Raw genomic sequence first — 15,834 nt, 5'->3', positions numbered from 1 at the left:
TTTTAGAAACTGCATCTATGTTAGTAGCTATGTGATGTTCATTACGTACATCGGGTATGTTTGTCAATTAATCACCTTGTGGGAGCCTACCACATGCCAATCGAGCCTCTGAAACTTTGGAAGGGAGTGGAGTCGTCCCAACACCTAGACACGGGGTAATGCGTAATGTTAAAATATATTACATGTATTTCAATAAATTGTGTAACTTGGACTAGGAGAAAACCAGCATGTGTGGTACTATTACATGAATATTAACCTTATGTAGACTTCGTCAATTTTATGATAGAAGTCGCCATACATTTTGTATAATTCAGACCATCGAAACTATACTGCATAAATTGTGAGGATATTGTCTTTTTGTTTTCCCACTGACGCACGTTTTGTTTGAGGAAAAGGAGTGTCGCGAGATGTCTTTGTACGTGGTCAAACGTTAATGTGAAGTTTTAAAAGATAATTTTAGTAAATTATATCATAATCTGCGTCTCCTCCATGTCCAGTTAATCACTTTAAATCCTCCCTTTTGACATAGGAAAGGTCACCCCATTCGCTACAGAAGCATCGACACGATGGCGGTGTCAAGGACTCTACATGTAGTCCTGTTAGTTGCAGTAATAACGACCGTCGGCGCAAGTATATAAAAGTCCATTTCCATATCTGGAAGAGAGTACATGTAAAAAGAATGTATGTATTTAAGTCACGAAATTTCACGTTGTCAGGTACACTCCTTTCAAGACCGATTTAAGATAATCATGGGGATTACGAGACACATGACTAAAAATTCGATGATTTTTTTTTTACTATTGCATTTGCATGTAGCGTCAAAACCAGAGAGTTCCTGTCAAGTGTTCCAAAGTGGCAAAACCGATGCACTTCAGTGGCATCCGCACTCACCGCCATCTTCGCATTTTCGGGTTTATTTCAGGTATGCATTCCTAAGCTCATTAGCAGTTCCCACAACAGCAAGGGGTGCATGGAAAAATGCACCTTTTTCAGTGTCGAACCTTAACATTAATTATGAGCAGCCGCTGCCGCCCCCTCCCTCAACCAAAAGAAAATTTTCCTCAGAATCGTGAATCTATTCTCTTGTGGGAGGCTGGTATGCATCTAGGGAAGTGAGGTTACCCCTAATTATTGATACGTATGTATGATCAGTACATTTCCAACCGATGATAGGTCCATTTCTCAAAAGAGTGCATACTCCGAATGAAATTCAATTTGTACATTCATTCTAGGATTGTCGTAACGGAGTTAAGCAGTAATTCTTGATAGTGTTTGTATCAAAAATTCTCCCTTGAAAACTACTGATTTAAAAAACATAATTCCGAAGCATTAATGCGTAGTTTTCTTCGAGTCCTTACATTATAGGCCAGGCGGCTGGCGTTTAGGAAATCAATTCGCAGCTACAGCGGCGTATCTGATTTTTTTTTTGGGGGGGGCTCAGAAGCGAGTGAATCATTGGGCTTATTCAACATGATGTTTGAGAAGAAAAAAATTATCAAAAGCCTTACTCACGGTCCCAACATCTCTGTTCATATTTCGTGGCTTTTTTTGTAAGAGTTTTTGCGCTAAGATTTGATAAATGAGATTACTAGTTCAAAACAAAACTCCGTCAAATTACTCCCGCCCATCCCCAACTGGATACACTGCTGCGTAGCTGGTTGTCATTATTTGCTATGTTGGTTGCGCTTCATTTCTTTAAGTCACTTACCTTTCATATCCTGCTGTTTATTATTTCTTTGGTCTTGGTTTTGATGCCGATGGCGTTTTGCATTTTTTTAAACAGGGTGGCTGCAGTTTCCGATGTACAGATTGTACTGGCGGATGGTGACGACGATGACTCGGATAGAATTATCATCAGTAAGTGAAAAAAAAACCTGACCTTTGAAATGCAAATTTCTGTTCGTGTATTGGGTTGTTGGGCGTGCCTGATGGGGCGTTTGTTGCTGCAGTGTTTTTTTTTTTGGCTTTTAAGGTAGTTTGTTTGTTGGGGTGTTGGGTTGTTTGTTTGTTGGGGGCGTGTTGGGTTGTTTGTTTGTTTGTTTGTTTATTTGAAGATTTTTTTTTACAGTTTTTCAGTTTAGACGGTCTCCAACAAAATATCGTCCTCTATTGTATATCAGGAGCTGTGTTCCTGACCAATAACAAAGTATTCCCTCGGTTCCTTTTCACTTAAACAGCCATAGGTGGTGATGGCAACTCCAAGACTTCCATCCGGCGTCCCCGTCAGTCAGCGGAAGAGAGTAAGACTACTCTCAAAGAATTGGTGTGCGATTATTTCAACCCTTACTGGGTGCAGTTCGAGCCAAGGTACAACACTTTACTGTCTAGGAGTAACAGGCTGGCCAGTGGCGTAAATTTGTGTTGGACATTGGGGGATGGGGAATTGGAAAGGTGGAAGGATGATAACTCAGCCATGGAAATTTGAAAAGCCAGGGGACACCATATACACTAGATAGAGGCCTATGTTCATGGCATAGATGTGTATCTATAACATGCATAGCATTCATGCGAATCTTACATAAGAATGGATTTTAATGAAGGAATAAATGTGTCCTTTGTGGCCGGGCTCAAACGTGCGTTTAAAACGGGTTAGGAGAATGGACGTGACTAGTGCCCGGTATACTGCTAGGTTTTACAGTGTGTGATCAGGAACAAAAATGTTTGAAAAAAAAGTATATTCAGCGGGGATAAATACTTTATACGAAGAGAAGTATGAGCCATGAAGCCTAAAAACTCAGTCCGAACAAAAGAAACGAAAAGGCTAAATTGAAAGAATTGCTTCAACTTTACTGTTCCGAAATATTTCGGAAACAAACATTCGAAAATAGCCACATCTCAATCTTTTTGTTATCATACAGTTCAGTAAAAGTCGGGCGAGGGGGCAAAAATATTGCCCTTCTCAAGTTAGACTTGGATCCCGGCCAACCCATTTACCCAAGCTTCTTGGGCTATGGAACCAGCGTTAACAGCGTGGGCCTCTTCATTTTCGAAGACTTCGAGGATCAGTGGGGTAAGTGCGTATAAACTGATGTAATGTGGTTCTACATGTATTGTTGTCCTTACCTTTTCTTATTTACTGCAAGTCTCGTAAAGACGCAGCAAGGTGTTTTATATTCAGAAATATTTCACTTTGGTATTTTAGTCGACCCCTGTTTAAGTAACCCATGCCTTCACGGAACATGCGAGCCCTATGAGGGAGAAGACTTCTATTGGTGCGAATGCGACCATGGATACTTTGGAGACAACTGTGAGACAAAGGATGGTAGGTAGATGATTCTTCGTATTAAAAAAAAGAGGTCATGGGGGTCCTGTGGAACCTGAGTCATATTATTTAAATCTAATGAGCCAGGTGCAAACCACGCGTGAGTCCTTGAGGGGCAGCTCAAAAGCACGTCCGAACGACCTCAGACGCGCTTCACTTTGAGTATGCCTTGTTAGAATATCGAACCGACTCATTGGAACTGGGCCGAGAACTCTGCCCGAAAAGAGCTACTTTTAATGTCGTTCGTTCAGGAATGCATTAGCTAGAATGTTTCATGATAGGAAGTGTTTCCTTTAATTGAAATTGGAGGTGGGTAAAGAGGTAGGATTGTGCACCAAAAGATGTGACAAGTAGCACCCATTTTAATGCTCTTTGAATCAGAGTTGTAGACACGAGTCACTTGACTGGGACTCCAGCGCTAGTTTTGTGGCTTGACTTGTAACTATCAGTTTTTGACTTGTGACTTCACTTGACTTGCACTGTATGACTTGTTGCCAACGCAAGTCAGAAAACTACTCGATCGAACCTGCTCCTGCGTGATTCGTGTTGCGGATCGCAGTATGAACTGCTAGTGTTTGTACCAAATTGACTTGTGACTTAACTTGGACCTGCAAAAAATAGACTTGCTACCACCTCTGCTTTGAATGTACCATTTATTGAAACAGGGAGGAGAGTTATTCTTGAAGACAACCTCCCATAAAACTAAACGGCACACTCAAAGAACCTCAAGGGGGGTTTTACGACTCACATCTTCAGTCCTACCCATTAGCCGCCTCACATTGCACAGTGTTGGGTGGAATATTGTTGACACTTGTATGTAAAGCTTCGTGTATTCCAAAAGAACACACATAGGACAAGGCTCCCCACTCATACTGATTCACCCCACTGATTTACCTCACTCAGGCGAACATACCGAATGGAAACAAACCGAGTGGGAAGAGACACGTTGGGAGGAAGAGAAAACGTTCCAGGTCACAGGTCATTCCGAAGAGATTATTATTACAAAGGAAGTAGACATCAGCTTGACTCAAGAATTCGACATAGAGAAGGACGACCCCGTGTTCATAATCTTGCACTCCCAGGGCACAGAACTCATCGAAATAGGTAGGTCCAATGGAGTTTTCTGTTTCCGTTTTGTCTGATGATTTGATAACAGGGGCGCCTCTTGACGGGAAGAAAGGTTGAAGTGAAATCAATCAAACATCAAATTTATCCCTGTACCACCACGTGACAAAGGAATGCCCGAAGCGTCTGGGATCCAGGATTTGATCTTGAAATTGAATGTGTTATCTTTTTAATGTTAAATTAAAGAAGGTCTCAAATCATTTTGTATTGTTATTTTAAAATCTTTTTTAAAGTAATACTTACATTTTGACAACTCCTTATTCGGATTGACCAAGAATCTGAGTTAAAATTTGCTCAATCATTTTGCGGGTTCCAAGTAACAACTTTCTGGTTAATATTAAAGAGAAAGAGTCCATTTCAAAGCAAAGAATTATAATTTTTAACCTGGAATACGGAGAGAGGTAATTTGGGTTGAGAGTCTTGGTCAGCTAGTCTGTCCCAAGAATTAATGGGATGTAAAATCAGCTTTTCCAGAGTCAAACATCCCAAAGAAAGCTTGGCATTTTATCTACACAACAATGCAAAAAGGTCAAAAACAATTGGCGACTTCAACAAGAAAAAAATTTAAAAACCTCACCAACTCCGTATTACTGGAAATATCATCACAGTTTTTACGAAATGACGAAAGTCTCTGCAGAGAGTAAACGCTTTTTTCCCCAGTATTAAGCATTCCTTTTACCTAACCAACGATATTCTCTGAAGAAAGGATATTAAAGGACACAAAACTACAAAGTAATATCTATAGAAGTTAACTGAAATGCATTACTATATATTAATGTATTATTTTGTATAAAAAACTAGTTTGTCTTTTTGTGAAAACGCTGAAATTCGTGAGACCATTTGTCTCTATGTGAAACGGCGCACATAGTACGGTACACGTTTTTGCCGTTGCATAGCATTTGTACACAAGCACTACCATTCTCAAATGCGTCCCTTCCTATAAATTGCTAAACAAATTTTTACCCATGTTTTTGCCTTATTTTGCTGCTATATATTTATGGAAGGCAAAAATGCCTCTTTGAGAAACGTAATGATTTGGCTTAATTCTGTTGGTTTTGTACAAAATGGTTACAAGAAGTTATAGGCATCACATATCCTGTTCGACTTTTGACAGGAAACAGAAATTTGAAAAAAAAAATCATTATTTTCAGCCAGTTAGTTTCTTCGTGAAAACAGTAACGATATAAACATATACCGGACGCAATATTAATAATAGATACATATTAATTTATTATAATATGTTTCAGAGGTGGTGAAGAAAGCTGTTTACATATTGAACTCCCTGCACCTGCGACTGAAATCTGCCGATTTACCACAGTGGTGCTGGCAGATGAAATCGCTGAAATTGCTCTTAAAATTCGTCCAAAGCGGCTTCGATGTCTACGCGAGATCTTCAACGGAAACTGTGCTCATAATTGAGTACAGGAAACCAGCCCAGCGGGTGTTCACTGTCGGCTCCATTGGATTCATGTCAAAATCGATAAAGACAACGACCTTGATCTACAAACGAACACGTAAGAGAATCCTTTAAGTCTGCAAGGGTAAACACTATGTGCTATAGTATGAGTCAAACAAAGTTCGCTCGTTTCAAATGTAAAAATCTGACGCTGTAACGCTGCTAATAATAAGTAACACTATTGTTGATGTACCTTAACATGAAGTGTTCAGGTTTTGCTTCTTGTGTCTTAACGGAGCAATATTTTAGCTCAAATTTCACAATCAGTGGCACTTTATCAAACTCCTTTTTTTTATTCATAAATCTCGATTTTATGTACCTGCTTCAATGTTGGGATGAAATTTTATTTTCGCCGAATTTTCTGATTTTTTCGGACGTGCGAAATGAACTCTCTCAAATTGTGCCCCAACACCGGGAAAAAAAAATTCTGACAAACTTGTGGATGAGTATTTGAGTGGTAGTAATAATGCTTTACAGGATTATATCATCTTCAAAGGAATTTGTTAACGTTTATGAGGGATTTTTGATGGCCTTTTCAAGCGCGCCACGTTAGGGAATGCTCAGCTGAATTCGAGTCCAGTTTCTGGACGTCGACAGTTTTAGTTTTCGAACGAAATCTCATGACACTGAAATTGTTCAAAAAGTTCAACACCATGTATCATGAAGGTAAGAGTACCACTTTTTAACCAAATTAGTATTAAGTTTTTCAAGAAAGAGGTTAAGCTACGCTATGTGAGGCAAGTGAGGTGAACAATGAAGTGCGCCACGTTACTGGACTGTGCCACAATAATCGTCAGATTAGATCAATATGATCAGTAGATATTACCCACTTTGGTATAAATAGAATTTTTCAAGGATTTTCCTAATCTACTTTCTTTATCTAATCTCTTTATGTGTCTTGTGAAATCTCACAACATCCCATACAAACAAAGATGTTAGTCTGCGCGAACTTGGATCGACTGGTCACCAGACATCTACTTCGAGTAAACAGGGTAAGTGCGCATTGCTGGACGACCATTTTTCGACATTCAAACAAAAATTACAAAGTGAAGGATTAACCGATCTCGAGGAAGTCTTGAACCTATTTTTTTCCTAACGTCTGCCCCTCTTGGTTTAAGAAAGTCCTCATGGGCCCCTCCTGTAGAACCTTTACCTCGAAAGGATGTTCTACTTCAAATATTCCTGTAGATCTGTGTTTTCACACAAATCTTACTGCCCCCCGTACACGCACAAAACGTGTTGACTGATGGACAGGCCGAAAGGCCGAAGGGTTAGAAAGGGAAGTGGTTCAGATGAAAATTCACATCATGAGATGAGGTGTTAATCATGTGACAGATCAAGTGACAAGTCATTTGACATTAACTGTTTGGCATGTGTCGTCTAATTGTGTGTGCGCTTGTCATTAAATCTTGTAAGTAGTTTGTCAAGGAAGTTCGTCACTGGTTTCAGATGAATGAAACAAGGGCCGAAGCAGCTGCGTTTGTCCACAAACACATTTCTAGTTTTTATGATTTTTGTTAATTTAGGTATGCAGTTGAGTAGGCATACAGGGTATAGTTTACCTTCACCCTTTTTATTTTTAAGATTTGAACAGATCTTGCTGGGTATAGCTACATAGGGTAAAACGCACGGAAATAGAAACGCCCTATACTTAATACTTGGCTTGAAACCAGAACGTCTTCCTGATGAGATATGGAACGGGAAACAGGACTGTCTGCTTCTAGGTTTAATACCAGTCCAAGGTAGAACTAACTCGACCCCACAACCGATGCAGTAAAATACTTCATTTGCCTTTTAGAAGTATGGCGGACACAATAGGAGGGCGCTGTTTGAAGTGGTAAATTTGGAGCAAACACAAAAGATTTTACCCAAACCAAATAGAGCACTCCTATTGTTTCCGCCATACCTCTAAAAGGCTATAATTAGATTTTCGTCAATTCTTTCAAACAAGATTCTGTGTAAGTCACTGGCGTTATTCTTAGAAGTGGGTGTCTGTTTCCTCTCTAACTAGATCCATGTGAGAGTGGTCCATCCATGTGAGAGGACAGTGCCACTGTACACACACACAAAGGGAAAAAGTGAAAATAATTTTGACTTCCAAATATTTACAATACTTTACAGCCAGTGCGACCCAGTTTATACGTACCCACAATACTATAATATTATTTTGTGGTAGTCTTATAGACAAAGGTGAAAATATGACACAAGACAGCAAAAAGAGGTTTTTAGATCATTCAAAGTTCACCTCAACTCCCTCACTATTGTGACGAATTGGCTTTAACAAGTTTAGGTTTCAGTGAAAAGATGACATCATTCTTATCTTTGTATATAGTCGCAGAGAATGAGCAAGACCATTGTACTGGTACCCGTGCATAATGGCATTAATCTCTGCGTACTTTCCCATGTAAATGTAGCCTACACGTTTAAGGCACCGCGGGACTGGCGCTAGTGTATATTTTGTCTAGTTTGTGCCATGCTACTCGCGGTGTAGGGCAGTTTCGCAGAAGTCTCGAGGCAGTCTGGAGGCCTGGTTCAGCGAGTGAACAGTGGTGTTTGTGACCGCTCCTTTTGTGCGCCACAGCAGAGAGTCTGCTAGCAATTCAAGTACTGGTTCCGCAATCTAAGCAGTTATTTCAGTAACTGTAACATATCCGCAGTGGTTGACTCATTGTGTAGCCTACTGTTCAGTATCGGTTAGAAAGGATTGTGGGTAGAACAGTACTGTGTGGGTAGAGTTGTGGGCAGAGTTGTCGAAGGTTGTCGGAAGGTCACCTTCTAGAAAAGTGGTGAAAGATTGGATAGCCAGAGTGTCGGCAGACGCCCTGAGTTACCAGTTAGTTGGGTTACTTAATTAGCACCGGCAGTCCGACGATATCTTGGGTGCAGTCACCCGAGTGAGGAGTGCGAATTGCAGATACAGCTGAGAGGTTGCAGAGTGCGGATTGCAGATACAGGTTAGAGGTTGCGGATTGCGGATGCAGATTAGAGGTAGTGGAGTGCGGATTGCAGATACAGGTTAGAGGTTGCGGAAGGCGGAGTGCGGATTGTGGATTATTGGCGGCACTTTCCGGATTGCGGAGTGCGGATTAATTAAGTGTTCTTTTGTAGTTGTATTTTGTATTATTCTTTTGTAACTATTGTATACAATAAGCAACTCCTTTTGTTTAAATATAGTGATTATATAAGCTAGGGAAAAGTATATTAAGTCCAGTTGATCTTGCCGGTAATATCTTGTTTACACACATGCTCATTGTTGTGTCAGTCGACCAGGTAGCCAAATCAATTACCAATCGGAGGTATATTTCCGCCCAAACAACCCCTAACCCTTGGACCTCAGATTGCTCGTCAACTCAAGGGCCCAAGGGATGCAGTAGTATTTCATTAGTTTTTCATGAATCCTTTCATGTCACATTCTTTGTAAATTTTGGGCGTTATTATTAGAAGTAACTATCTATTTCGTCTCTTACTAGATCCATGCGACAGTAGTCCTTGTGTCCATGGAGAGTGCCACTCTAGGCCTAATGGCGGATACAGGTGCCAGTGTAAACAAGGGTATACTGGAGACAAATGTGAAATAGAACCAGGTACGTATGTTTTGATTCCTCATCAATGGGTTTGTAGTAAGCGTAGTGGAAGTTTGCAAGCAGTTTTGGGGCTCGTAATTTGCGTCCATGAACTGCAGCAGGAGCTAACCATAGTTAGGACATTCAGGCAAAAACCGTGAGGAAAAGAACGAAATAGATTGCCTACCTGTCAATTGGTTGCTCATTTCCGTGATCAACATCTGGCTTTACTCCATCCGGGTCGAAAATAATCGTGCTTTGGTTTAGCTGAAAGCTGACAGTCGTCCATATCAATGGCATCGCTGGCATCGATGGATGACATGTTGGGATTCGCTATCCGGCAGGAAATCCTGCAAAATGCCATTATTTTCCTTGCTTCGTCTGTAGGGTAGTGGTGTTACTTCCATGCATAAAAAGTTTTAATGTGCCGCGTATTCACGTTAAGTGTTTAACACATCGATATCCAACGAACCACGCAGCAGTATTTCATTAGTTTTTCATGAATTCTTTCATGTCACATTCTTTGTAAATTTTGGGTGTTACTTTTAGAAGTAGCTATTTATTTCGTCTCTTACTAGATCCATGCGACAGTAGTCCTTGTGTCCATGGAGAGTGCCGCTCTCGGCCTAATGGCGGATACAGGTGCCAGTGTAAACTGGGCTACAGTGGAAACAAATGTGAAATAGAACCAGGTACGTATGTTTTGATCCCTTATCAATGGGTTTGCAGTTAGTGTAGTGGAACACTGCAAGCAGTATTGGGGCAAGACTAGCTCAAAACTGGCATAAAGGGCCATGTTGTTCACCATTATCAAGCCCTCCCTATATCGCTTAGTGTTTAAAGACCTTTTGCAGGGTGATGAATGCTGTTCTGTTGCACGGTGAGTTTTGTTCAGAGGAGCTGTTGAAGTCTCTTCAGATGTCCTGTCTGATTTTGTGGTAAGCGGTTTTTTCCGCAGTATGTGGAATGAATACAAGTGGTCGTGGAGTTCATCGTATCACAGACTGAAAAGTGACCTCTGAAAATTGACTGATACCGCAACCTTTGCATAAGAAAACTCAGGTGCAAAATCCAATGACACTGTGTATTTATTGTCTCTTTCGTTGACGTCTTTGAAAATACACTTGACAAAAACCTACGCCAAATATTTGTTTATAGAAAAGGCAAGAAAATGCAGGAGTCGAAAACGAAATGTCTTTCTATATAATGAGCTCCGAATTCCCAAAATGTTAAATACATTACAGTCGGTGCTACCCAGTTTACTCGTAGACACATGAAATGGTACAATATCAAAGGTGAAATTATGAAACAAAACGGCGGAAAGAGCTTTTTTTGACCAAAAATTCATCCTAAAGTTCATGTTTAGGTTCACCTCAGTTCCCTTACTAATATTTTCGTTAATCTTGAAAACTCCAGACTGACGCTACCGTGAAAATTCAGAAAAAATTCTCCCAGTGGTTATAATTTTGATTTCCCAGTGAAACATCGATCGAGGTCATAATCGACCTAGGCATCCCCAAATGCCTCTGGTGTCTCACTGATTTGCTTTGTTTTAAGTTCACGTAATTTGCGTCCAGGAACTGCAGCAGGAACTAACCATAGTTAGGACATTTAGGCAAAAACCGTGAGGAAAAGAACGAAATAGATTGCCTACCTGTCAATTGGTTGCTCATTTCCGTGATCAACATTCGGCTTTACTCCATCCGGGTCGAAAATAATCGTGCTTTGGTTTAGCCAAAAGCTGACAGTCGTCCATATCAATTGCAACGCTGGCATTGATGGATGACATGTTGGGATTCGCTATCCGGCAGGAAATCCTGCAAAATGCCATTATTTTCCTTGCTTCGTCTGTAGGGTAGTGGTGTTACTTCCATGCATAAAAAGTTTTAATGTGCCGCGTATTCACGTTAAGTGTTTAACACATCGATATCCAACGAACCACGCAGCAGTATTTCATTAGTTTTTCATGAATTCTTTCATGTCACATTCTTTGTAAATTTTGGGTATTACTCTTAGAAGTAGCTATTTATTTCGTCTCTTACTAGATCCATGCGACAGTAGTCCTTGTGTCCATGGAGAGTGCCGCTCTCGGCCTAATGGCGGATACAGGTGCCAGTGTAAACCGGGCTACAGTGGAAACAAATGTGAAATAGAACCAGGTACGTATGTTTTGATCCCTTATCAATGGGTTTCGCAGTTAGTGTAGTGGAACACTGCAAGCAGTATTGGGGCAAGACTAGCTCAAAACTGGCATAAAGGGCCATGTTGTTCACCGCTATCAAGCCCTCCCTATATCGCTTAGTGTTTAAAGACCCTTTGCAGGGTGATGAATGCTGTTCTGTTGCGCGGTGAGTTTTTGTTCAGAGACGCTGTTGAAGTCTCTTCAGATGTCCTGTCTGATTTTGTGGTAAGCGGTTTTTTCCGCTGTATGGGGAATGAATACAAGTGGTCGTGGAGTTCATCGTATCACAGACTGAAAAGTGACCTCTGAAAATTGACTGATACCGCAACCTTTGCATAAGAAAACTCAGGTGCAAAATCCAATGACACTGTGTATTTATTGTCTCTTTCGTTGACGTCTTTGAAAATACACTTGACAAAAACCTACGTCAAATATTTGTTTATAAAAAAGGCAAAAAACGCCAGAGGGGAAAACGAAATGTCTTTCTGTATAGTGAGCTTCGAATTCCAAAAATGTAAAATAACATTACACTGTAATGTATTTTACATTTTGGGAATTCGGAGCTTACAGTCAGTGCTACCCAATTTACTCGTAGACACATGAAACGGTACAATATCAAAGGTGAAATTATGAAACAAAACGGCGAAAAGAGCTTTTTTTAGATAAAACAATTCATCCTAAAGTTCATGTTTAGGTTCACCTCAGCTCCCTTACTAATATTTTCGTTAATCTTGAAAATTCGAGACTGAGAACACTCTGAAAATCCAGAAGAAATTCTCCAAGTGGTTTTGATTTTGATTTCCCAGTGAAACATCGATCGAGGTCATAATCGACCTAGGCATCCCCAAGTGCCTCTGTTGTCTCACTGATTTGCTTTGTTTTAAGTTCACGTAATTTGCGTCCATGAACTGCAGCAGGAGCTAACCATAGTTAGGACATTCAGGCAAAAACCGTGAGGAAAAGAACGAAATAGATTGCCTACCTGTCAATTAGTTGCTCATTTCCGTGACCAACATCTGGCTTTACTCCATCCGGGTCGAAAATAATCGTGCTTTGGTTTAGCCAAAAGCTGACAGTCGTCCATATTAATGGCATCGCTGGGATCGGTAGATGACATGTTGGGATTCGCTAACCGGCAGGAAATCGTGCAACAAGTCACTATTTTCCTTGCTTCGTCAGTAGGGTAGTGGTGTTACTTCCATGCATAAAAAGTGGTAATGTGCCGCGTACTCACGTGAAGTGTTTAACACATCGATATCCAACAACCGATGCAGCAGTATTGCATTAGTTTTTAATGAATTCTTTCATGTTACATTCTTTGTAAAGTTTGGGTGTTATTCATAGTAGAAGTAGCTATCTATTTCGTCCCCTACTAGATCCATGCGACAGTAATCCTTGTGTCCATGGAGTGTGCCACTCTAGGCCTAATGGCGGATACTGGTGCCAGTGTAAACAAGGGTACAGTGGAAACAAATGTGAAATAGAACCAGGTACGTATGTTTTGATCCCTTATCAATGGGTTCGCAGTTAGTGTAGTGGAACACTGCAAGCAGTTTTGGGGCAAGACTAGCTCAAAACTGGCATAAAGGGCCAGGTTGTTCACCATTATCAAGCCCTCCCTATATCGCTTAGTGTTTAAAGACCCTTTGCAGGGTGATGAATGCTGTTCTGTTGAGCGGTGAGTTTTGTTCAGAGGCGCTGTTGAAGTCTTTTCAGATGTCCTGTCTGATTTTTTGGTAAGAGGTTTTTTCCGCTGTATGTGGAATGAATACAAGTGGTTGTGGAGTTCATCGTATCACAGACTGAAAAGTGACCTCTGAAAATTGACTGATACCGCAACCTTGGCAAAAGAAAACTCAGGTGCAAAATCCAATGACACTGTGTATTTATTGTCTCTTTCGTTGACGTCTTTGAAAATACACTTGACAAAAACCTACGTCAAATAGTTGTTTATAAAAAAGGCAAAAAATGCAGGAGCCGAAAACGAAATGTCTCTGTGTGTGGTGAGCTCCGAACTCCAAAAATGTAAAATACTTTACAGTTAGTGCTACCCAGTTTACTCATAGACACATGAAGTGGTACAATATCAAAGGTGAAATTATGAAACAAACTGCAAAAAGAGCTTTTTCCGATCAAAAATTCATCCTAAAGTTCATGTTTAGGTTCACCTCAGCTCCCTTACTAATATTTTCGTTAATCTTGAAAATTCGAGACTGAGACCACTCTGAAAATCCAGAAGAAATTCTCCAAGTGGTTTTGATTTTGATTTTCCAGTGAAACAACGATCGAGGTCATAATCGACCTAGGCATCCCCAAGTGTCTCTGTTGTCTCACTGATTTGCTTTGTTTTAAGTTCACGTAATTCGCGTCCATGAACTGCAGCAGGAGCTAACCATAGTTAGGACATTTAGGCAAAAACCGTGAGGAAAAGAACGAAATAGATTGCCTACCTGTCAATTGGTTGCTCATTTCCGTGATCAACATCTGGCTTTGCTCCATCCGGGTCGAAAATAATCGTGCTTTGGTTTAGCTGAAAGCTGACCTTCGTCCATATTGTGGCGAAACAGGGTAGCTGCGCAGACTTGTGTTTTGTCTGGGTCATTAATAATTCAGGCCGTCTAATCATGCATTAAACATTCGCGCGGCAACCAATCAGAGGCGCGCATTACCTTAGGTCTGGGCGCTGGCTGCGTGGGTTGCCGGAACTTCTCAAGATGGCAGCGTGCTAACCAGAGCTCTGTGGAGTTGTGTTGTATTCTGGGTTTCGAGAGTAAATCTGACGTACGACCGCTGGTGGTTGGGGATCTACCTCAAGTGTACCTGGTGCGATCGGTTAGTGTGGTGCTTGTTCTCAGTTGCCGGAGCTGCCGGTTATATCAGATCTCTTTGAAGATTGGGAATCGTTAGACAGTATCGTTTATTTAAGAAGTGGTAGATTATAGGGTTAGGGAACCCGAGCGAACCAGTTAATTGGGGAATTAGCGAAGCTTAGACTAGAAGGATTGTGTGCAGTTGTTCCATGCTTGTTGGCATAGCGACGGTTGGTTGCGGTCCTGGTCTGGGAGCTTGCTTTCCTCGTTGAGGTTTACTGGGTGCAGGTTTCCGTTAGAGTCTGGTGAGGACTATTATAATCGCCTTCTTAATCAACTTACCTGTGTTGTTTCGTAATAACTTGAAGTGGGTGAGGGTTATTTAAGTCACCTTAAACCTTGTTGCGATTTTGGAACTGTGTTGCTGTGTAAGGCAGTATAGATTATTCTTGTATAAGTGTACTCTGTTGTGTTGAACAGTTACGAAGATTGTAATTGCTTGTGTGGTCAAGACTTATCAGTTATAAGCCATCAGTAGATTATTCATTATACTTGAGGGCTACCCTGATCACTGTGAGGGTTACCTGGTTATTGTGAGGGTTACCCTGATCGCTGTAGGGGTTACCCTGATCACTGTGAGGGTTACCTGGTTATTGTGAGGGTTACCCTGATCGCTGTGAGGTTTACCCTTATCACCGTGAGGGTTATTCTGGTGTAGGTTAAGGATAAGGCTTATTAATCACGTTCGTGGTGCAGTTGACCACGTAGGACTACCTCCCTGTGAGGATAATTTTGTATATAATTAATTGCTGTTGTATATAACGGATAACTGAGCACTGACATTGAATAAACCATTCATATAATTGCCTTAGAAATCACTGGTCACCGTGAGATTTAGTCAGTCCTGTATCACTTGTATTGACATAAAGTGTAATCTTTATTGACATTGGGATCGATTACCTAATCACAGAGCGGTGGTAAACTTCCACCAAACGAACAGTCCCTAAGGCATAGTCCACCGTTCGTTAACTGATATCCCCCCTTGCGTCAGGATAGCCGCTCATTCTTGCGTTAGGTTAATAAATATATTTGTGGGGAAGGCCAGGTCAATTCTATCTCCGATCCAGCCAGTCTGCTGGTCCGCCACAAAAAGGTGTCCGTTGTCCCGCCACAATATCAATGGCATCGCTGGCATCGATGGACGACATGTTGGGATTCGCTATCCGGCAGGAAATCCTGCAAAATGCCATTATTTTCCTTGCTTCGTCGGTAGGGTAGTGGTGTTACTTCCATGCATAAAAAGTTTTAATGTGCCGCGTATTCACGTTAAGTGTTTAACACATCGATATCCAACGAACCACGCAGCAGTATTTCATTAGTTTTTCATGAATTCTTTCATGTCACATTCTTTGTAAATTTTGGGTATTACTCTTAGA

General features: G+C 40.9%; 1 protein-coding gene across 18 annotated transcripts in view; it reads left to right on the top strand.

Annotated features, from left to right (window-relative positions):
- The window catches only part of LOC110973026 (uncharacterized), a 53,745-nt gene continuing 37,911 nt past the window's right edge, over window positions 1-15,834 (top strand). For 14 of the 18 annotated variants that reach the window (XM_087134577.1, XM_087134578.1, XM_087134581.1 and 11 more), the window contains exons 1-14: window positions 1-155; window positions 530-630; window positions 817-922; window positions 1,784-1,857; window positions 2,178-2,307; window positions 2,859-3,010; window positions 3,143-3,262; window positions 4,166-4,366; window positions 5,635-5,901; window positions 6,776-6,835; window positions 9,314-9,427; window positions 9,985-10,098; window positions 11,452-11,565; window positions 12,965-13,078. In XM_087134577.1, coding sequence (XP_086990703.1) covers window positions 94-155; window positions 530-630; window positions 817-922; window positions 1,784-1,857; window positions 2,178-2,307; window positions 2,859-3,010; window positions 3,143-3,262; window positions 4,166-4,366; window positions 5,635-5,901; window positions 6,776-6,835; window positions 9,314-9,427; window positions 9,985-10,098; window positions 11,452-11,565; window positions 12,965-13,078 — 1,729 coding nt within the window. In that variant the 5' untranslated portion in view covers window positions 1-93. The remainder of the gene's footprint in view (window positions 156-529; window positions 631-816; window positions 923-1,783; window positions 1,858-2,177; window positions 2,308-2,858; window positions 3,011-3,142; window positions 3,263-4,165; window positions 4,367-5,634; window positions 5,902-6,775; window positions 6,836-9,313; window positions 9,428-9,984; window positions 10,099-11,451; window positions 11,566-12,964; window positions 13,079-15,834) is intronic. The other 4 variants (XM_087134575.1, XM_087134576.1, XM_087134585.1 and 1 more) reach the window with 4 other exon arrangements.

This window comes from Acanthaster planci, linkage group LG03 (genome assembly GCF_054643075.1).
Source record: "Acanthaster planci isolate LZ-2023a linkage group LG03, COTS_SCS, whole genome shotgun sequence".
In the NCBI taxonomy this organism is placed as follows: domain Eukaryota; kingdom Metazoa; phylum Echinodermata; class Asteroidea; order Valvatida; family Acanthasteridae; genus Acanthaster; species Acanthaster planci.
Note: the sequence above shows the minus strand (reverse complement) of the source record. Positions and strands in the feature narration are given on the sequence as shown.